The 20,239-nt window shown below is 45.7% G+C and overlaps 2 protein-coding genes across 2 annotated transcripts; one reads left to right on the top strand and one right to left on the bottom strand.

Annotated features, from left to right (window-relative positions):
• Positions 1-499: 499 nt before the first annotated feature.
• Positions 500-13,906, bottom strand: DNAAF1 (dynein axonemal assembly factor 1; the record flags this gene model as incomplete). The annotated part of the gene is made up of 14 exons (XM_084270306.1): positions 500-573; positions 953-955; positions 1,259-1,631; positions 2,788-2,856; positions 5,491-5,600; positions 6,195-6,455; positions 7,527-7,741; positions 8,294-8,415; positions 8,684-8,850; positions 10,402-10,623; positions 11,461-11,552; positions 11,982-12,111; positions 13,077-13,789; positions 13,863-13,906. The coding sequence occupies 14 exons, from the start codon at positions 13,904-13,906 to the stop codon at positions 500-502; spliced, it is 2,595 nt and encodes an 864-aa protein (XP_084126432.1).
• Positions 13,316-18,396, top strand: HSDL1 (hydroxysteroid dehydrogenase like 1). The gene is made up of 5 exons (XM_084269875.1): positions 13,316-13,319; positions 14,209-14,441; positions 15,202-15,647; positions 17,042-17,269; positions 18,149-18,396. The coding sequence occupies exons 2-5, from the start codon at positions 14,222-14,224 to the stop codon at positions 18,248-18,250; spliced, it is 996 nt and encodes a 331-aa protein (XP_084126001.1). The 5' UTR covers positions 13,316-13,319; positions 14,209-14,221; the 3' UTR covers positions 18,251-18,396.
• Positions 18,397-20,239: the final 1,843 nt, after the last annotated feature.

Below are 20,239 nucleotides of genomic sequence, written 5' to 3'. Positions count from 1 at the left end.
AACATCATAAAAAACAACACCAGCCCTTGCAGATGAAGCCAATGCTCTTATGTTGTGCTTACACAGCATATAGTTGTTTTCTGACCAGCACAGCTGCCTCTGCATTAGGAAATGACAGCCACTACCCCCCCAGAATATTTGGCCAAGACTTGCCTGTTTCCCCCAGCCCGGTTTTGGCGGTGTTGCAGAGGAAGAGCTGCTCTCCAGCAGCCTCCCCTTCCTTGAATTTTAGAAGAAGGGGAAACAGAAAAAGAGGGAAGGGGAGAAGAGAGAATCCAGCTGAGGCATCATCGCTGGTACCTTCCATTTCCCTTTGGCACAAAACTGCCACCAGGATGTGAGAGATAAGGAAAACACTCCTAAGGAAAGGAGCGTTCCTTTGGTTACCCTGAAGCTGGCTCTCTGCCACCACACACTAGCTGGTTACTTTTCTGTTATGTCTCTCAGTGAAAAACAATGGAAATGGCAGATAGGAGTGTGTGCTGCCTCACAGATGGCCCTAGAAGGTGAAACCAGATTTTCCAGGCACGGGTGCTATTTCTGCATCTGGTTTTGCATAAACAGTCATGATGTCTGTGGGTATTAGATCAGCCAAGCATTATGTGAAGAAGCCATCTCTGCCTGTCTTTGGAGCTCATCTGGTATGACACACACCAGGAAGGAGAGGACACGACCAAAAGTGTCTGCGGTTACAAGGAGAACCTTTATTTAGCTCAAAGGACAGAAACATGTTACATTGCACACTGCAACAAGGTATGTAATGACACCCAAAGATATAAACATTTTAACTAAGTCATTTGTAGGAGGAGGCAAGGGAAAAAATGACGTGAGAGAGTGGAATTTAACCTTAAAACAGTAGTGCCCTCGCTCAGAGTAGGGAATGCTGCCCAGCCTGCTGGAGGAGCTCAGGGCCACAGGATCTCTGGCAGCTTTGGGAACACAAGGCACTTACCACCTGCAGGTTACAGAGGATTAAAAAACACGAAGGCAAAAGGCAGCTGAGAGTCACCAGCAGTCTGTAATGCTGCAAAAAGAGATGTAGAGCCCAATATTTGAAAACCATTTCACTAAAACTCAGCAGAAAGCCCTGTGTAGCAAAAGAGAAAATAACATTTTAATTCCTAATTTGTTTGGATTCCCACATAAATAAAAGGAAGAGGTGATTGCTAACTAACAGAGTGGAAATATTTCCTTACTTTTAGTGTCAAAGTGCCTCCTACCTTTTCCTCTGTCATTAATTATGTCACTATAATCTTACCAGGGAAAGTACCTGTAGCCTGACCGTCCTCCTCCCCTGGGCTATCTGGTCTACTGCAGACTGGTGACAGTAGTAGATTATCCCTGGGTTTGGTGACAACCTCTTGTATCAAGGGTTTCGAGGAGGTCGCTGGCTTATCTTTGGCCCCCAGGTACCTCTCTGAATTAGCAGGCTCCATAAGGAAGCTTTCCACCAGGGGCCTGAGGTGCTCCTTCTTGTGCTCTTTAGGTGTCTTACACACGTTTGAAAAAATTGCTGCTGGAGCTTCTTCTCCTCCTGAATTCTCAAAGGCGCTGTTATTGTTTTCCTCTAATGCAGAATCGCTGCCATTTGTCACTTCAGAAATTATCTCAATCCTTGGATGATACTCGTGCTGCAAAGACAGAAAATGTAATCAAAAATGTATCATTCTAGATGTAAAAGCGGAGAGATGGGTAAATATCTCCTGGATCCACGTAAAAGCTGTTTGCTTTGATGTGCTCTTCTCCCAGGATGTGTGGAAGATGCATTTCACCCATAGAGCTACTTATTTGTGGATGAATCTCGGGTTAGCTATTGGGTGTTACCCATGAACTGAGCATAGACTATTAACAGCTGGTAAAAAGAAGACCTATTTCAGCACTATGTGGGCTCTGGTCTGTCACTTTACCTCCAGAGGGACCTGACTAACATCTCTATCTGCCTTCAGCTAAGAGCCGAGCGCCCTTCAGACCGTGAGAGCTGCCAACAGTACTCCTTCGATAATCCTCCTTGTTCCCTTCCCTTATCTTCTGTTTAATTGGAGGTTTTGCTGGCCAAGACATTTTGCAACACTGTGACGAGTCTGTGACCAGAAGCTCACTGACTGTAGGAGAAGTGTGAGGTACAATCTTGGAGGGACTTGTAACAACACGTGCTGTGTCGGCCTCTCTCTCCAGCATGGCAAGTATGAGTCAACATCAGCACGAGAACCAAAGCTGGGCTTTTAATCTTTGTGGGTTTCTTTTTTCTCCTAGTTTCTGTTTAGGGCCTCTTGCCTAGAAAAGCAGTTAGAGCGCAGCATGATGCTGATGTGGGAAGGAACGCCAGGGGCTGGAACTGCCTCGTACCTGACTGGCCCCAAGTGGGGCACAGGAGTTTCAATCTCTGTGTTTTCAGTTGAAAAGTCTGATTTTATTCGGTACCAGGCAATTTGTTCTATGTACTCAGTCTGTTGCAGCATGTCAGGAAAGTATGTTTTAAGGGTAATCGTCATTAAAACACTACATGCTGCTAAAAAATGACTCTTATTTAACAGCTGCATTACTTGACCTTGGGTTTTCCTTCTCCTTTTTTTTTTTCAATGCAATACATTAAAAAAATCAAATTTAAAAAAGATTTACAAGTGGATAGAGCAGATCTGCTCAAACATCCATTTTAGTTTATTAAAGTCACAACTGATTGTATCTCCCAAACAAACATTTCACAACTTGGCTGCTCCTCATTTTGCAAAACATTTGCAAATGTGTTTAGGGAAGGTCCATTAGGGGAATTAATAAGGGACTCTTTACCTGTTGAAGAAAGACTTCCTCTTCTGGGGGAAATTCATTTACTTCTATGTCTTCTAAATCAGGTAGTTCCTGAAGACAACCACAAGCTCATTAATCAGTGGGAAAACTACCATAACGAATAAAATAGCTCTATCATATTAGGAATCTTCAAAGCAATGACTCCCCAAAGAGACGCCTTCCTCTCTTAGGCACATGTGGGGAAAAGAAAACTCACCTGAAACAGCAGATGGGACAGCAATAACCTTAATGTCAGACCAAAGGGCACGTTCTAGTTTGCCGTGTGCTTATGAAGGGAAAGAGAATAACCAGCAAGGCACTGACAGGATTTCGAAAGCAAGCACAATGTGTGTTATCTGTTTCTTATCTAGTCAGTGGGGTTAATCTCCACTGCAACCCATCCTTATGGGGAAGAGCCAAATCATGATCTGCAGTCTGCACAAGACTGTTTATCAGTAAGCTCTGTTAAGCCAAATGCATTCAATAAACAACGCCTCGCTGTGAAGTAAGAATATAGAACTGCAAAGCTGCTGAGGATTGGTCTTCCTCAGGCAGATCCAAGCATTTCAGCATTCTGTTTGAAAATATTATCCAACTATTGCTTGCTGAAATGAAAGCAAAAATAGAGGGTGGCAATATGAAATCACAGGTGGAAAGTAACACCTTCTTGATCTTTTTTTCTTTTTTATGTAGGTTGGTACTGGTAAAAGCATCTCCCTTTGTTTTTGAGATGGTTTTACAGTTTTATGATTTGGTAGCAAGCTGGCATGGTAGCATCGAGAACATCTAATCTCTACTGTCTTGAGTAGTTATTACAGGTTATTACAGAAGTAAAGTTTATTACAGAATTAAAATCAACACATGAACGTCCTGCTTTCTGATACAGATGTAGCTAGTGCACCATGTCTCAAGCCTCAAAGAATGTAATTTAAATTGTACAAATTAAGATTTGAGACTAATGTTGGTAGGTAGGATTTGGTGTTGGTAGAGAAGTAAATCACCTGTTAGTCCTGTTCCCATGGGCGGGCTGCACTTGCAGCTCAACCCAAACTTGCTCACTAGAAGTTACCATGGTTTAGGTCCACAGAGCACCGTTCAGACCCTGCCAAGGCATGTGCAGCAAGACGGGCTTGTTTCTGCTTGACAGAGGGATGTCCTAACCACCACATTACAGATCCTCCTCCAGTCTCTCTTCTCCCTTATATTACTACCGGGGACATCTACTGACTCCAGGACAAGAATAAAGAGGACGGTGCTGCTCCTGAGCTTCTCTGCACCGGCATCTCCCCTGCCCTTCCCTACCATGTCAGCACTAAGCCTCTTGGGAAAATCTGCAATCATGTAAGTATTGGAGGTTGCTGTGAGAAGCTCTTTCCTTCACTGAACGTCAGTTGGAGAACAAAGTAGGGTAGAACACTGAAATGTCTGTTAGTGTGTGATTCGGGTTTGTTTTTTCTTCTGTAGCATTAGAATAGTTGCCTTTTTTTTATGTGTCAAAAAGCAGCCTGTGCATAATAAGGTGAAGAGTTCCTTTTATGCTATGCTAGAGCTTGTGCAAAGGAGCTCACTACGATGCCATAATAGCACCAAGAGAAAAACAAACACTGGCTCTGTGAGATCCTCAGGTTGTGGGTACCTGCAGCATCCCTATTTGTTTAAAGCTTTTATGTAAGACTCTGCTAGATCTGCTTATTTAAAAAGTCTCATTAGTACTTGGAATTGCTGCCAGTTGTCTGCACCATCCTCACTAATCCTATTATTAAAAGCAGCCAAACAGGAGGATGCAGCAGTGAGTTGAGCCCTTTGGTAATAGGATGGAATTTCTTCCCGGGAAATTAAGAGCATGGGAAAAAATGTAACAGACTTTTCTAAAACACTCCAGTAAGATTTTAGCTAGCAGTGTCAGCATAAGGGATCAAGGAGTCTATCAAGTGCCCTGGGAAAGCACAAGCTCAGGAGTTCCTCATAACCCAACACAGTCAGTTTAGCAGCAGTGCCGTAATTAGGACGCAGCAGATAGTTCTCCCTTGAAGTGAGATTGTGTTTTTAGTGGTATCCACATCCTCCTCATGGTTAAATGGGGCTAAATAAGTTGACATGTTTGCATCATCAGATAGAGATCTTAGATATTAGAAGAAAGTATCACAGACGTCAGTTGCTTATTCTGTACCTGCATAATGCACATTCTGCTTTTCCTGGGAATATACCTAAAAGTTGTATTTTGAGAATTAGTTTATAACATCTACTACTGCTCACTAACATTTATGACTTGGTGGCTATTTCTTCCTTATCCTTGTTCTGCAATACTTTATGTTTTCAACTGCATATTTCATTTGAGTTTTGCCTAAGAGGACACATGTATCCACTAGATTCTTTCTGTTGTGATTCCCATTCCTAAATGAGAGCCCTCATTAACTTCTCTGGAGAAATCACAGAGATGATAGATCAGCTTCAGGTGATTCATGGCCAAAGGGCAAAAGAAACTTTGGAAGTGGTGGTAAATTCTTTACTCATTCTATGCTGGAGAGAACAAATACCCCTACAACTTTGTGGGTTTGTCTCCTTCTTTCCTTTTACTTTTTCTAATAGTAGACCTTCCTCAGAAACCTGGCTATATCGTTTTATTAGGCAGCATGTTCTAAGAGTTAAGTGGGGAGCAGACAGTACCCAAAGCTGAACTTCTTAAAATCTGAATCCAATACCTACATCAAGATAAAGTTTCTCCAGTGTCTCCAGTTTGACCCATTCAGCTTCATCGCATTCATCCAGTTCAGGAAGCACAGCCTTTGCAGTAGCTGCCTCCTCTCTTGGTAGATCTAAAGAATAAAAGATAGAATAAAGAGAACTAGCTGAATGAAAGACTTTCTACATTGCAACAGTAAGCACTGCAAATCCAAACTGGTGAGGACCTGACTGCCACTGCAGGATTCACAGCTGAATCCAGTGCTTTGGCTTCCCAGTAGATCCCTTGGTCTCCCTTATATTGTATAAATTAATATTTGGCTTTTGCAGTAATGCATTCCACAAATCTACTACAGCAGTCCTCTGTGTGTGAAGGCACAAACACCTGAGTGATGTCCAACTTCTGCTGGCAGACAGAACGCGCGATTCAGTGGGAGCAAGGGAAGCCTATAAGCTCTCCTCTCCTGTCCCTAACCCTGGCACTGCAGTTCCACCTTTAGGCAGCTGAAGTTGCAGCTTGAGCCCTCAGAATTTTGTTTGTTGTATTTAAAGAATGTTTTATCCAGGACTACTTGATTTTTCAACTAGTCAGTGTGTAAGTCTAACGGGCTGTTCTCATCTATCGATCAGTTGGCCTGAGTCACAGCAGAGGTGGTGTTACACTGAGTTTGGCTCCTTGTCTCTGCATCCTCAGTCTGGTTTGGCTCTTCACTGCATGCAGCACCTACCGTCTGTCTCCTCAGGGACTTCTGAGTCCTTGTAAGAGTTTGATTCTTGTGCATCCTCTTCAATTCTTGCAGGAATATTTCCAGGTGGGAAATCTGTGTTCTCTTCCCTATTTGGTACAAGAGTTACCACTTCATCCCGAGCATCAAAACTTTCATTTCTCAATTTTTCAGTCTTCTCTTTAGTTTCTTCCTCCTCTGATATATTTGAAGTCTCTGATGTATGAAAATTTCCATCATTGTCATCTGAATTTGCAGGGGCTCCTACAGAAGAAACAGGTCTATTAAGGCTGCTGAGTTAATCTACCATTTCTTATTCTAAATATCCAAACTTCACTGCACTGTCTTAACAGTTTGACCTAAAATAGGCATCAAAAGCTCCAGCTTTCTTTGAGCAGATATTTGTGGATCAGCAGTCCTCCCAAGATCACAGCAATGTTGGGGGGTTTCTCATCTCAGCTTCCTAGCACACACAATTCCCCAGCCAAAAAAAAAAATCATTTAGAGAAAACACTACAGAAAATAATCCTCTGGTATCTATAGCCAACTTTGAAAAGACTCACAAGTGGCTATATATTCCAATATATGCCAGAGCACTTTGATGGATCGGTGACAAATGCTGAGGTTATCCTCTCCTTTATGCAATCCACCTGCTTGCAGAGAAAGTTTGTTAGTCAACCACGTCTGATTTCAGAGCCTGTGAAACCCCAAACTACAGCAGACAGATAACCCCTCCTTTGCTTTGCAGTGCTGCCTTCTGAGCCAGCTTCAGTCCTGGTCATCCCAGAACACGCACACTCCTCATAAAAGGTTAGGCTGGGACCAGTTACTGGCTGTGAACGTGGCCTTGAATAACACAGCAGGGAATTTCTGGCATGGAAAGGGCAGTGTGTGAAGCAAAGGGTCAAAGACCTTCCTCTCCTGTGTTACTGCTGCTGTAGGCTCGAGGCTGAAGCTCTTACTGCTAGTGAACGTGGCAGTGGGAGAGGTGTCTGGATGGGGACTGGAGCGGTGATTGCCACTGTGTTTTACTGGAGCCACACTGGCCCTGCTCTGCATCTTGGGGAAATACTGCTCTTGGGGTGCAACTGCCTGCCTCTGCTCACAAATGCCTGCTGGAACCACTACTGTTCTGACTAGTGCCTGGTTGCTCTGGGAAGAGCATGAGAGCTTGAAATGCTGCAACAGAAAGGGGCTTGTCGGCCTTTTTTATTTCATCAGCAGTGAGAAAGGTGAAGAAGGCTTAAAATCATTGTGGTTAATCTAAGATACACCAAAATTAATCAAATATTTAGTATGGGAAAACAAGATTCTTCCAAACCAGTAACCACAAACCTTCAAGGATGTCTGTTGCTTCTCCATTTCCACATTCTGCACTCGTAGCTCTCTCTTCCATATACTTTTGCCTTTTCTTTTCCTCTGCTTTTTGCCTGATTGCTGCTAAGGCATCGATGCTATCTTGGATTTTTTTTCTCTCCCTGGTTTCCCATTTTTCCCTTTCTGCTTTCTCAGCTTCAAGCCCTCCAACAGCCCAGGCTTGTGCACAGGCTCTAATGAAAACACAAAAGCTTTCTGTAATACAGCTGGAAAAGCTCATTTTTATATTGAGAAATTTAAGATGGCTTGCAAAAGCATAAAACAGCTCTGAGAAAAAAAAAAGAGAGAAGCATATAGCAATGACAATCCCTTGTGCAACAGGGCTTCACCTATATCTTATCTTGTATATGGAACGAAAGAAACCAAGATATTAAGATGCTGGTGACTACACCACCAGAGATCTGCCAGGAGCGCTGATCTTGGCTCTTTTCCCAGACACTTGTTCAGATTCTGTTGAAATTGGGATCTGTCTCTAGTCTACAGACTTGGAGGAAAACAATTCTCTTCAAGAATTAATTCTCATGTGGAAAAAATGCATTTTTTTCCCCTAGGTATGTCAGATGTAGAACTCCATAGCCTAACACTCTTGGACTCGGTCACCCCCCTCAATAAATTACACTGGTCACTACTCCTTTCTCTCCATGGGAATATTGACAAAAAATAGACAAGTGATCATTAGCATGAGAGCTTTATTGCTGTGTGAGGAAGACAGCTGTGTTTCTTACCTGTCCTTTGGGAAAACTGGTCTGTCATCCAGATAGGTTAGTACTTTTAGTCTAACAGCAAGTGTTTTTCTATAATTAGCAATTTTCTTTATCACTTGATTTCCCATCAAATTCAGCACTTTCTAGAGAAACAAGGGAAACATTGTTTTAAATTTGAGTAGCTTAAAAAAAAAAATCCCAATCTGGATGTGCACTTTCCCTATCATTTCTGTAACAAGATGTAAACAAAACATCCTGGGTGTTACAGGTAATCTACAAAAGCCAAATGATGTTTAATAACTTATTTTTTAGACCATGGCCTATTGTGCACTGGACTACCCAACAAAACCATTTAATGGGAACCATTTAACCCCCACGCCTGACACAAACCTTCAGCTGTGTTTGGCTTACCAAGATAGGCATGGTCTCCAGAACAGTTATAATACTTGGGTCACTGAGATTGTTGTAGGCAAGATCAAGAGTGGAAATATTTGGGCATTCCTGCAGGTGCTGTATGTCTTGAAACGTTTCTAACTTATTGTGAGCAATCTGCAGGATCTTCAGGTCTTTCAGACAAGCTGTTGGACAAGAGGAGCACAACAAAAAGCAAGGTCAGAGTCATTGCTTCACTGAGGGTTTACCAGGGCAAGTAGGAACTGGCACTGTCAAAATAATTGCTTAGGTTGAAGCGGGAGCCTTTTTTCCTAAAGATATAAATAATCCTAAGCCTCCAAAGCTGTTTTCTTTGCCCCAGGAAAAACAGTTGCTTGGGTTTAGGATGGGTGTTGATTTTATTCATGTTTCAAACTAGTCAGTTGTGTAAAAGCAAGCATTCATGTTGCAAAACATGCAGAAGGCAAATTGTATCCTGGGCCGCGTCAAAAGGAGCGTGGCCAGCAGGTCAAGGGAGGTGATTCTGCCCCTCTACTCTGCTCTCGTGAGACCCCACCTGGAGTACAGAGTCCAGTTCTGGAGTCCCCAACATAAGGACATAAAACTGTTGGTATGGGTCCAGAGTAGGCCATGAAGATGACTGGAGGGCTGGAGCACCTCTCCTATGAAGAGATGCTAAGAGAGTTGGGGGTGTTCAGCCTGGGGAGATCTTATAGCGGCCTTACAGTACCCGAAGGGGCTACACCTAGACAAGCTGGAGAGCTGGGCAGGGAGAAACCAGATGAGATTCAACAAAAGCAAGTGTAGAGTCTTGCACCTGGGAAGGAATAACTGCTTGATTCTATGAAATGATAATGTAGAACAATTTTTTGGGGGGCTGAAGATAGAATAAATCCTTTAACAGACATAAAAGGTTGGGTAACCATGCCTGCAACTGCCAAAGCACATCTTAACTGCAAAGTGTGTGGTGAAAGCTGGATTGTCAGCCTGTCTGCAGCCCAGATAAGTACTGAGATGGTATTAAGAAGTGAGGAAAAACTACTTTGTTGTCCCAGGTATCCACGTGAAAATAATTACTATGTCTTTCCTGTTTTCTCATCTAGTTACATTGCAAAATGCATAGAGAGGTTTGACTCACCAGTAGGAGCTTTGTGGACTTTGGTACGGGATGTTGTGCAAAATTTTCACGTTACTTAGAAAAAAAACCCCACCCCCTTGAAACCAGTGCCACTGAGAATAGAATCATAGAATAGAATCATAGAATCACAGAATCGTAGGGGTTGGAAGGGACCTCAAGAGATCATCGGGTCCAACCCCCCTGCCAAAGCAGCTCCCTAGGACATACCACTCAGATAGGTGTCCAGACGGGTCTTGAATCTCTCCAGAGATGGAGACTCCACCACCTCCCTGGGCAGCCTGTCCCAGGGCTCCCTCACCCTCACTGTGAAAAAGTTCTTCCGCATGTTGGTGCGGAACTTCCTATGCTCCAACTTGCAGCCATTGCCCCTTGTCCTATCCCCACAGACCACTGAAAAGGAGCTGGCTGATTCCCCCTGCATCCCTTGCTTAAGATAATTATAAACTTTAATTAGGTCCCCCCTTAGTCTTCTCTTCTCAAGGCTGAAGAGTCCCAACTTACTCAGCCTTTCCTCATAGGGGAGATAAGCTTAGCTTAGTCAAAGCTTGGGAATGTGGGGTCATACTAGGTTAAAATATGTTGCACCAACAGTTCTTACAGAGATTCTCGATGGTCTTAATGAAGTTGTAATCGATGTTGAGACAAGCCAGCTTCTGTAAGGGTTCAAGGTTTTCGATTTTGGTAATTAGATTGAGATGCAGGTAAAGGCACCGCAACTCCGTCAGAGCCTCCAAATTCTCGATTTTGGTTAAGCAATTGGACTGCAGCCACAAACACCTCAAGCCAGTGTACTCTTCAAGGTTCTCCAGGCGGTCAAATCCTGCAGGAAAAGATGTTTTAAAAGGAAATCGCACTGGCCAAAACCAAGTCCTTGGAAGGGTAAATTCCATTAAACCAGTACTGCTGAGAGAGGGTGGGAGAGCACTTACACGCAAGTTGCCACCAGTATTTCTGCTGAGTTTATGGTGCAGTATGTGGCCCCAAAACCATATAGATATCTATGCTGGTCTGTACCTCACACAGGCCTTCAGGTGCTCCAATAACAGGTATGCACAAAAACAAGGCCGGGATAGAAGGCAGATTGAGCATGCCCTGTTTATTTAAAACAATTCTTACACTAACCTGAACCAGCTAACAGTGTCATGCAAAAACTTGCTGAAGGATCACCAGAGGGTGGTCCACGTTCATTCTATCAGCTTCTTTTTCTTTCAAGAGTGTCTGAGAACATGCAGCAACTTTGTTTTCTTCCTGACCATTTTTATTTAGCAGTAAAAAAGTCCCCAAAGCTGGAAAACAGCTTCCTTATACGAACATATTGATTAAGAAATACATATATTTTCCTCTGAATGTAACCCAGACCACGATTTTAAGACATTTCTCAGAGGTGACTGGGGTTTTTTGGGAAAAAAAATAAATCTTCTTTGATTCCTATCAATCCTTTTGACTGACTCCACAAAGTGAATCAGGTTGATAACCAGTTCCCTTTTCTACCCTCATATTGACTCATTTTCTTTCACAAGTTCATTATTATATAAAATTAACTTATGTCTCTAATGCAAAAGAATTCTTAGATGCCTTACTTCAGTATGCCATAAATGAGATTCTCTGCTAAAATGCTACTTAGAATGATAAATCTAAAGTCTGGTCCAGATCTTACCTTTATAATGCAAGTAGAGCGTATCATTTAAGTATGGGGTCATGTATAATTTCTGCTGTTTACAGATGTCTTGTAGAATCTTTTTTGTCATTCTGAAGTAACATTGGGAAGCAGAAGCAAAACAAAAACATATTGCAGGGTGCATTCTGAACTCTTTGGGATTTTAGTAGATTTTTACACAATCATTCTTTCATGCAAGAGAAATTGCTACAGCTCTCAAGACTATGCTCCCAATAATAATAATAAAAATAGTCACAATGCATTCCATTCCTAAAACATGTTCCTTCAAAACACTGAGCATCCCATGTGCAGTTATTCTCACTGTGTCCATGAAAAAAACCCCTCCCAAAACCCAACAAACTGTATAAATGCTGGAAATAACATTAATTACTGATTTATTGCTTATTCTTAAGTTCATCTTCAAAATTGTTCTCCTGAATCAACACACAGAACAGCAAAACTCCAACTGACTTCAAGGATGCCACAATTTAAATAAAACCCGTCAAGAAATGATGTATTACCTCACACAGCCCCTCTTTTCTTCTGGCCTGGATGGGCTGGTTACTGATTTGTGATCACCATCTGATTTTTGTTCATTCTGTTGACGTGCTCTGGACATACAGTCGATGACCTTCTCTTGAGTTTCACCATCTTTGCAAGGAAACAAGTGGCAGTTTAAGGGCAAGAGGGGGGGAAAAAGTGTCACATTGTCAATTACTTAGAGAAATATTGAAGCATGCTTGAAGATAAATTTCAAGAGAATAAGTGTTCCAACCAAAATTTTTGCTGACACTTTTAATGAAAGGATACTTAGCTTTTTTTAAGAAAGAAAACTAGTAAATTAAGTAGCTGCAAAACAAATTATTGCCATTTGCATTGCAAATATCCATTTGGCCAGTCTGGGTCAGCTGTGCTGGCCGTGTCCCTTCATGGCTTCTTGAACACCCCCAGCCCCTCAAGGTGTGAGAAGCTGAAGAGCACCGGACTACTTGGCAGCAATTAAAATGCCAGCATTATCAATATTATTCTCATCTTGAACCCCAAACACAGCACTATGCCAGCTGCTACAAAGCAAATTGTCTCAGCTGAAACTGGGACAGAGAGGAGAGAAGGAGAAAGCACAGGAAGATAGCAGTGGAGTAAGGGGGAGTTATGGCAAGGCTGGCAGTGACTGCAGTGGGAGGCAGAATAAACTTTCCTGGTAAGTAAGGGCGAGCTTGGACATCGGAACTCCACGTGCACTGAAGTTCTCTAAAATCATCCCAGGAACCGGCTGGAAGGCTCACCTGTGTTGGGAGAGCTGCCTTGATTCTCGGTTTGGGCAGCCTCCTTCGCGGGGCTGTCCAGAGACACCCCTGGCACAGCAGCAGCCCCTCCAAGGCCTCTGTCCCAGTCCCCGCTGCGCGACTGCATGTCAAGACCCGTGATTCAGGCAAACGTCAGCCGGGCTGGCATTGGACTGGCAGGAGAACCTGCTGCGGGTAAGAGGCCGTGTGAGTGATGCCTGAGTGAGCGCCCGCCTCCTGCCCCGCTGCAAAGGGGGGCCAGAGGGGAGTTTTCGTCCCAAGGGCCCCGGCTCACGGAGCCGACGGCCCTTTTTGGCCTCGCCGCGGTACTTCCCAGGCAGCCGGGAGGAAAACTGCGAGGAGACGGGACGATCCCGACCCCGTTCGCGCTCCGATCCCAGCGGAGGCGGCAGCGGCCACGCTCCCCGCCGCACGCGCCGCCGTTGCCATGGCGACGCCGCGCGCAGGCCCACAAGGCCCCGCGGCCGCTCCTGGCGGCCCTGCGCAGGTGGTGGTGGGCGAGGGCGGGTGCCTGGCACCGCGCGGCCGGGGGGCCTGGCCCGGCGGCTGCGGGTGAGATACGCCGGCCGGTAACAGCTTTCGGCGCGCTGGCTCTGCGCGGGGCTTGTCCCCGCGGGCTGTGCCGGTTTCGCTCCGTTACAGCCCGGTCGGGGCTAAGGAGGGCCCCAGGCAGGGGCCGGCAGGGCCGGGGCTGAGCGAGGGGCTGGGGTGGCGGGCCGGACCCGACCCGACCCGGCCCGGCCCGACCCGGCGAGCCGGGGCTCCTTGGCAAGGCGGCGCCCGGAGCCTGCCATCCCTCCCGGGAAGGGTTGAGGCCTGCAGCCCAGAGCGCGCCCGGTGCGGCTGGGGCGGTGTGTAACGGCCCGAAGTCGAGCTGCGGTAAGCTGACGGCTCCGGTCGTAGGTCGGGCGCTGCCGAGGAGGCGGTTGTGCCGGTAACGCACGGCGCTGCCCCGCGGCTCAGGGGTTTGCCAGGCCTCCCCTTTGCCGGGGAAGGGCAGCGCGGTGTGTCGGTGCTGGGCGCTGGAGTCACGCAGCGGATTTGGAGCTAGCTGCCGGTCCCGCGTAGCTCTCTTGTGTGCCTGCGGTTTCTTGCCTGCTTAGCCCTCTCCTGCTGGTTATCCTCCCTCGGCTCTTCATCTTCCAAAGAACTAGTCTTTATGCGTTGAGTTCCCTTTATGTGCTTGGACTCAAATCGTTCTGGTTACAGTATCATTGGGCAGCGTTATTGCTGTATATCTGGTAGCTAAACCCTTGAATGAGGGCTAAACAGTAGCTAAACCAGTGAGGATGGCAGTGGGTGATACCCGAATTTTAACAGGCTGACTTGTTGCTTTTCTGCATCAAAATGGTGCTCAGAACGTGCCAGATCTCAGTTTGAACAGTTTATGTGGCCCAAGAGGTGATTGTAATTGCCTTTTTCTGTTTTTTTTTCCCCCCAGGCTCTTGATCACCATGGCTGCAGTAGATCGTTTCAGCCTCTTGTACAGAGAGATCAGCCGCTCCTGCAGTTTTTACATAGAGGCCCTGGCCATCGTTGGAGCTTGGTACACAGTCCGAAAGTGTGTGTCTCTTGCGATTGACACCTACAGCATGGTTAGGCTGCATTTAATCCCAAAGCTGGGCGGTGAGACTGATCTTGTCAAGCGATATGGAGCATGGGCCGTCGTCACTGGTAAGAGACTGAAGCAGTAGATTTGCTTATATGTATCTAACACACCATGTCAGTACTGTACAACTCACTAGCCTGTATTGCTGGGTGAGCTTTATTTCACAAGCTGGGGCCCATGTTATCTCGGGTTGCAAGTTAATCTGCTTGAGTGGCGATGGTCATTCAGTGCCAGACTAAATTCACTTCCTGAGGAGATGGGCAAGCTCAGTGTGTTGACTGACTGCTGGGAAAGAGTTGTGATTTTCTCTCCCAGAATAGCAAGGTGCAGCCCAAACGCATACAAGCGTGGTCAGAGATGCAGGTAAGCTCCTTCTTTTGCTATCTGCTTTTCATGTGTGCTCAGATTCTTCTAAGGTTTAACTCACGTAGCTCTGAGATCCTCGCCTTTCACTAGGGTTCCACTCAAAGCTCTCGGTGTTTGTCATAGAAAATATCATAGAATCATAGAATAGCAAGGGTAGGAAGGGACCTTAAAGATCACCAAGCCCCAACCCCCTGACATGGGCAGGGACACCTCATTAGACCAGGTTGCTCAAGGCCCCATCAAACCCAGCCTTGAACAGCTCCAGGGAGTGTAAGTGTATGGGTGACTCGTATGAGGTGGGATTGCAGAAAGTTGCTACTGACGACATTGTCTATGTTGTGGTTTTAGGATCACCATACTCAGTGCCCCATGACTTTCAGTGCTGTTACTGAAAGAAGTGGCAAAGGGAAAGCTGAGGCTGCTCAGGTTTTCACAGTGTTGTTAAATTTCCTATTACAGGTAGCACAGATGGAATCGGGAAGGCGTATGCTGAAGAACTGGCAAAGCGTGGTGTCAATATCATCTTAATTAGCCGAAGCAAAGAGAAACTGGAGGCTGTATCTAGAAGCATATCTGAAACCTATAAAGTGAAAACAGATTACATAGTAGCTGACTTCAGCAATGGCCGTGAGCCTTACCCGGCCATTAGGAAGGCTCTGAAGGACAGAGAAATCGGCATTTTGGTGAATAATGTAGGATTGTTTTATACTTACCCAGACTATTTTACCAACCTGTCTGAGGATATGCTGTGGGACATGATCAACATAAACATTGCTTCTGCTAACATGATGACACATATTGTGCTGCCAGGCATGGTAGAGAGGAAGAAAGGAGCAATTGTGAATGTTTCTTCTGCGTCCTGTTGTCAGCCAACACCGATGTTGACAATCTATGGAGCCTCTAAAGTAAGTTGGGGTGGGATGTTTATTGGTATGCACTGAAAAGTGGATGTGTTACAGGTTGGTTGGTTGTAAATGTGTTCAGCAAGGATATCAAAATATACTTGGAAGTTTTCTAGGGATCTGTTCAAATATTGGAGGTGATACATGTACTACACAGGGAACTCTATCCTCACCAATCCTGGGCTGAGAACCAAAGTCAGTGCTATCTGGGTTATATGTCAACTTGTTCTAGGAAACATGTTCTGTTGCGTTGCCCTCCTCAGAGGAATGATGCGTGAAGCAAAGTGGCAGTTCTGGGACCCCCTGGAAGGGTGAAGAATTTCCTCTCTCTCCTTCAGCCGGCCTGCGCAGACAGGTCTTGAGCTGCTTGTGCACTGGTACATGGCAGCAAGAGAGGCTGTGCTCATGCTCAGGCCGCTGCTGTGACAGGGGCTGTGGCCAAATCCAGCTGCTGCTTCACCTAATGCCAAGGGGCAGAAGGCTTCTTACACCTTTGTCTGTACTATATCTGGGGAGAAGTGAAAATAATTCTCCCCTGCTTCCCTCAACCCTGTAATTATGGGAGCAGCTAGGGGATACAGATACAGGAAGTGTGAATGCATGTGGGGATGTGGATTAACACCAGATGACTTGCTGCTGAATCCACAGAAGGAACAGAGACTGTAAAGGTTCTCACCTCAGTCAGGTGTGTAAACAGAAGTACTTACTGCTCCCAACTGTCGGTGGCTGCCCTCTATCGTTGCCTAACCTCGGTACTGCCTTGCTCCTGGGACAGCGAGTTAATTCCTCTTGCCTGGAGCAAAACCACATTGTGTTACCCCCAGGTATAAAACTCCCCGCAGATTTTCTTCAGTGTGGAGACTGGGTTAAGTTTCCTGTTTCTGTTGCAGAGCATCTTCCCCCTTGGTTATGCTAAGTGTATGTAGAACTGCACTCTGAACTAAACCAATTACAGGGCCTGAATGAACAAAACGAAATGTACCAAAGTTTCTTCCTTTGGCTAGCATCGTTAATCCAAACTCAAGATCAGTAATCCAGTTTAAAGCCTTATAGTCACACAAAAATGGGAAGAAGTCTCTTTGTGCATTAACAGTGTAAGGTGTTTGATGTGGCTGGCTTGACTTGTTTCTTTTCCTAAAGCAGGTGTAAGGATTCGTAGAAGATGCTCCCTCAGCAGTTTGCTAGGAGTGGAGCTTTGGCGAGGCTGTTTGGGAGCAGAAACCCTTTCACTCCCAAGCTGAGTCTGAAGGTTACGTCTGGGGTTTTAGACCATTTATTCAGGGCTTTACATTTTTAGCTCATGTATAAAATATGCTGCAGCTTTTCTGTAACTATAACAAAACTCTGCCCTGACACTTGGTTTAAGGAAAAAAATAAAGTCTCTTTTGTCTTTCTAGACGTACTTGGACTATTTCAGCAGAGCACTACACTATGAGTACGCCTCGAAAGGAATTTTTGTTCAGAGTTTAACCCCATTCGTGATCGCTACAAAAATGGTATCATGCAGCAGTATTGCATCAAAGAGATCTTTCTTTTTTCCTTCTGCTGAAGAATATGCACGTCATGCTATTTCTACTCTGGGGTTATCCACGAGGACTACTGGTTACTGGAAACATGCAATAGAGGTAACATAATTCATTGGACTATTTGTATTTGTCAGTAGAAGTAAATAAGCGGCTTAGGAGTCTGCAAGCTGTGCTTGTGTTGTGAAAAAGCACAATATTTGTGGTAGGACTTAAGGCATTGTGCCATATTTTCTCTTTAATTCTGGCTTAGAAAACATTGCTCAGGCATGCTTACTTCTAGAATGTCAAAGTGAGTCCAACTCACACTTGACATGCACGGCAAAAACGGGAGAGGACTTTTGGTGCTGCTGGCTGGGCAGGCATTTAGTTGCTTCTATGAATAGATACAGCTTTTTTCAATCTTAGTTTGAGCGTACTCCTACTTCTGAGAAGAGTGTGTACGGAAAATGGAATAATAACAGGGAAAAAAAAGCCCATGTCTTATCCGAAGCTGCCTGGAAGGAGGTCCTCTGTATGCTAGGTTTTCAATTTGGGGTACAGACTGCGGGCTTCGAAATAATTCTGTGAACCCTGGTCGCATCTTGTGTCCTACTTCATGGTTTCCTATAGCATTAGGTTGAGTTGAAGGAATTGAGGGAAGTGGGGATTAGTCCAAAAGGAGTAAGAGAAGTGGGAAGGATGCTGTAAGATGGAAGGAGGTGGGGATTAGTCCAAGGGAAGGATGCTGCAAGATGTTTCAGTTAAAAGAAGCACACGGTGTTGCTGCTGCAAACTTGAGCAAACCGCTTCGGGGTTTACTTGCAGAACCTAACACTTCCAAGACGTCTAAACATTGTTCCTTTCGGGGGTGTTGAGTTTAAGGCTTAGTTGCTGATGTGTGAGCAGGTTTTGCTTTGCCTTCATGGTGACTTGAGAAACCGTTTCATGGAATATACCTTAATCTGTCCCTTCTTTTTCTCTCCTCTTGTCTCCCCACAGTTCACGCTGGGCGAGGGACTACCTGAGTGGATCTGGGCATGGTTTGCAATGTATTTCTGCAGAATTATACGCAAGGAAGCTTTAACGTGCCAAGCGAAGTAAGAGTGTCCAGATGTCCTGCGTAACGGCTGCCGTGTTCTGATCAGAGTGCTGCACAAACGTTTACTGAACGCTGGCGGGCTCACTGTAACTTACCCATGCCTCGATAAACAAGCTGTGTGTAACCTACATCACAGTCTGGATCTTCTCTGTACCCTTGTATTAAATAGCTCCTCTGCTGATTTTCTCCGAAGAGCTGGTCTTGTTGAGGTTGATCTCTGTTCACTTTCTCTTCAGGGTTAACGGGGCAGGAGTGGGTATGGATTTGATATGGACAGTAGGTCTCCTTTGTAGTGCTACGTAATGTCAGCTTGTCCGTGGGGTCCCAAAAAACATGCTGGTCAAAAAGACAACCCTAGTCAACTGTATTTTCCCTAATACGTAGTCTTGTGTAACTTTTCTGTTTCCTAGTGGGAGATGTTTAAGTGCAAATGTTGTTGCTTTTGAATTACATTATTTAAGGAACTTCTCAAGGTGTGAGGTGACTTGGTGGCTAAATGACAGAAAAGTTCTTAGAGCTGTAAAGGAATTTGGCAATAAGCATGTCTGCTGTCTTGTTCCAAGCGTGAATGATCTTGGTAATACTTCAAATATTCCTTCAGTATGGCTTGAGAATTGCATAAAAATACTCCTTCTTCATTACTTTCTTTAGTTAATGTTTTTACATTCTTTATTTAAAAATAGTTTAATTTATTAAGATGATAACCCCCCAACCTTATTGAAATTTTGATGCTGGACAGTTTTGATGCTTTTGTTTAAATAAATGTTTATGTACTTACAGTACAGTATGCTAGCTTGCTCCCCAAAATACCTACTGGTGGATGTGCAAGTAGCACTGTGGTACAGAGGAGTAAGAGAACCACTTTGAATCACAGTTTCTCTGGTCTGGTGATGGTGATTTTGGAAGCTTTTAGGAGTAGGTTTTGTAGACCATAATTTGATATTCACCCCTATCCACAAAGAGACTGGGTACAAATCTGTTAAGCAACTTAGTTCGTAGTTGTATAATGTGAAATTCTGATTTGAGCTCTTAAGCATCTGGAATTCTTATTTAATACGGCAAAACTGCTCTCAGCTGTTCTATTCAGTACCCAGACTCTTTACGGGGCCACTCAGGACCATAGTGATGCTGGAATTCATTGTCTGGGGTGACACTGGGTTGTGATTTGTCAAACAAAGCTCCCTCCCTAGCCCCACGTTCTGGGTCCTTTGGGGCAGGAGGAGGGAGAAGGAGGGGAGCAGGGGCAGGACTATGTCAGCCGCTGCCCCTGCGAGCTGTTTGTTTAAAACTGGGCCCCGCAGGTGTGTGTCAGGCGTCACTCATGCTGCCTTAGAGATTCACCACACGCGTTTAGCTACAGCGAGGGTTTGCAGGAGTGCTGTGAGACCGGGTAACCCCTCTACGCCCGTTTCTGCTCAGGCCCCTCCAGCCCGGCCCTCCTGGTAACATCAGCATCACAAGCTTTCCTGACAGGAGCCATTCCCCGCTCGGCCGCAGCCGAATAACCAGTTTCTCACGGGGGCTCCTCCAGGCCGCGCCTCCGGCGGGAAAGCGCTACCGGGCCGTTACCAACGAGCCCGCGACTGCGCATGCGCGGTGCCGCAGACCTCCCCTCAGCGCTGTGCGCGTGCGCCCGCCCTCCGGCCGCCATGGGGCTCTCGCGAGAGCGCTGTGGTAAACAGAGCACAAAATGGCGGCAGCAGGCCCGGCGGCGGCAGGGTGAGCGCGGCGGGGCTGGTGGAGGAGAGGGGAGCAGTGAGGGAGCCGGTGGTGCTGCCGCTGTTTTCGCTGCGCAGCTTGCTGGGTGCGGGCGGGGGGAGAGCGTTGTGCTGTCAAGCTTTGGGGAGGGTGTGGAGCGGGCCGGGCGGCACCGGGGTCCGCGGCTCCCGGTTGCCGTTCCTGGTGCTCGCTTGTTTTCCCTGCGCGTCTGCGGCCGCCTCGGCGGGGCAGCTGCTGCCTGGGGTCTTCTCCCGTCGGCCGCCGTTCCCTCG

This window comes from Gallinula chloropus, assembly GCF_964237585.1.
Source record: "Gallinula chloropus genome assembly, chromosome: 13".
NCBI classification, from domain to species: domain Eukaryota; kingdom Metazoa; phylum Chordata; class Aves; order Gruiformes; family Rallidae; genus Gallinula; species Gallinula chloropus.
Note: the sequence above shows the minus strand (reverse complement) of the source record. Positions and strands in the feature narration are given on the sequence as shown.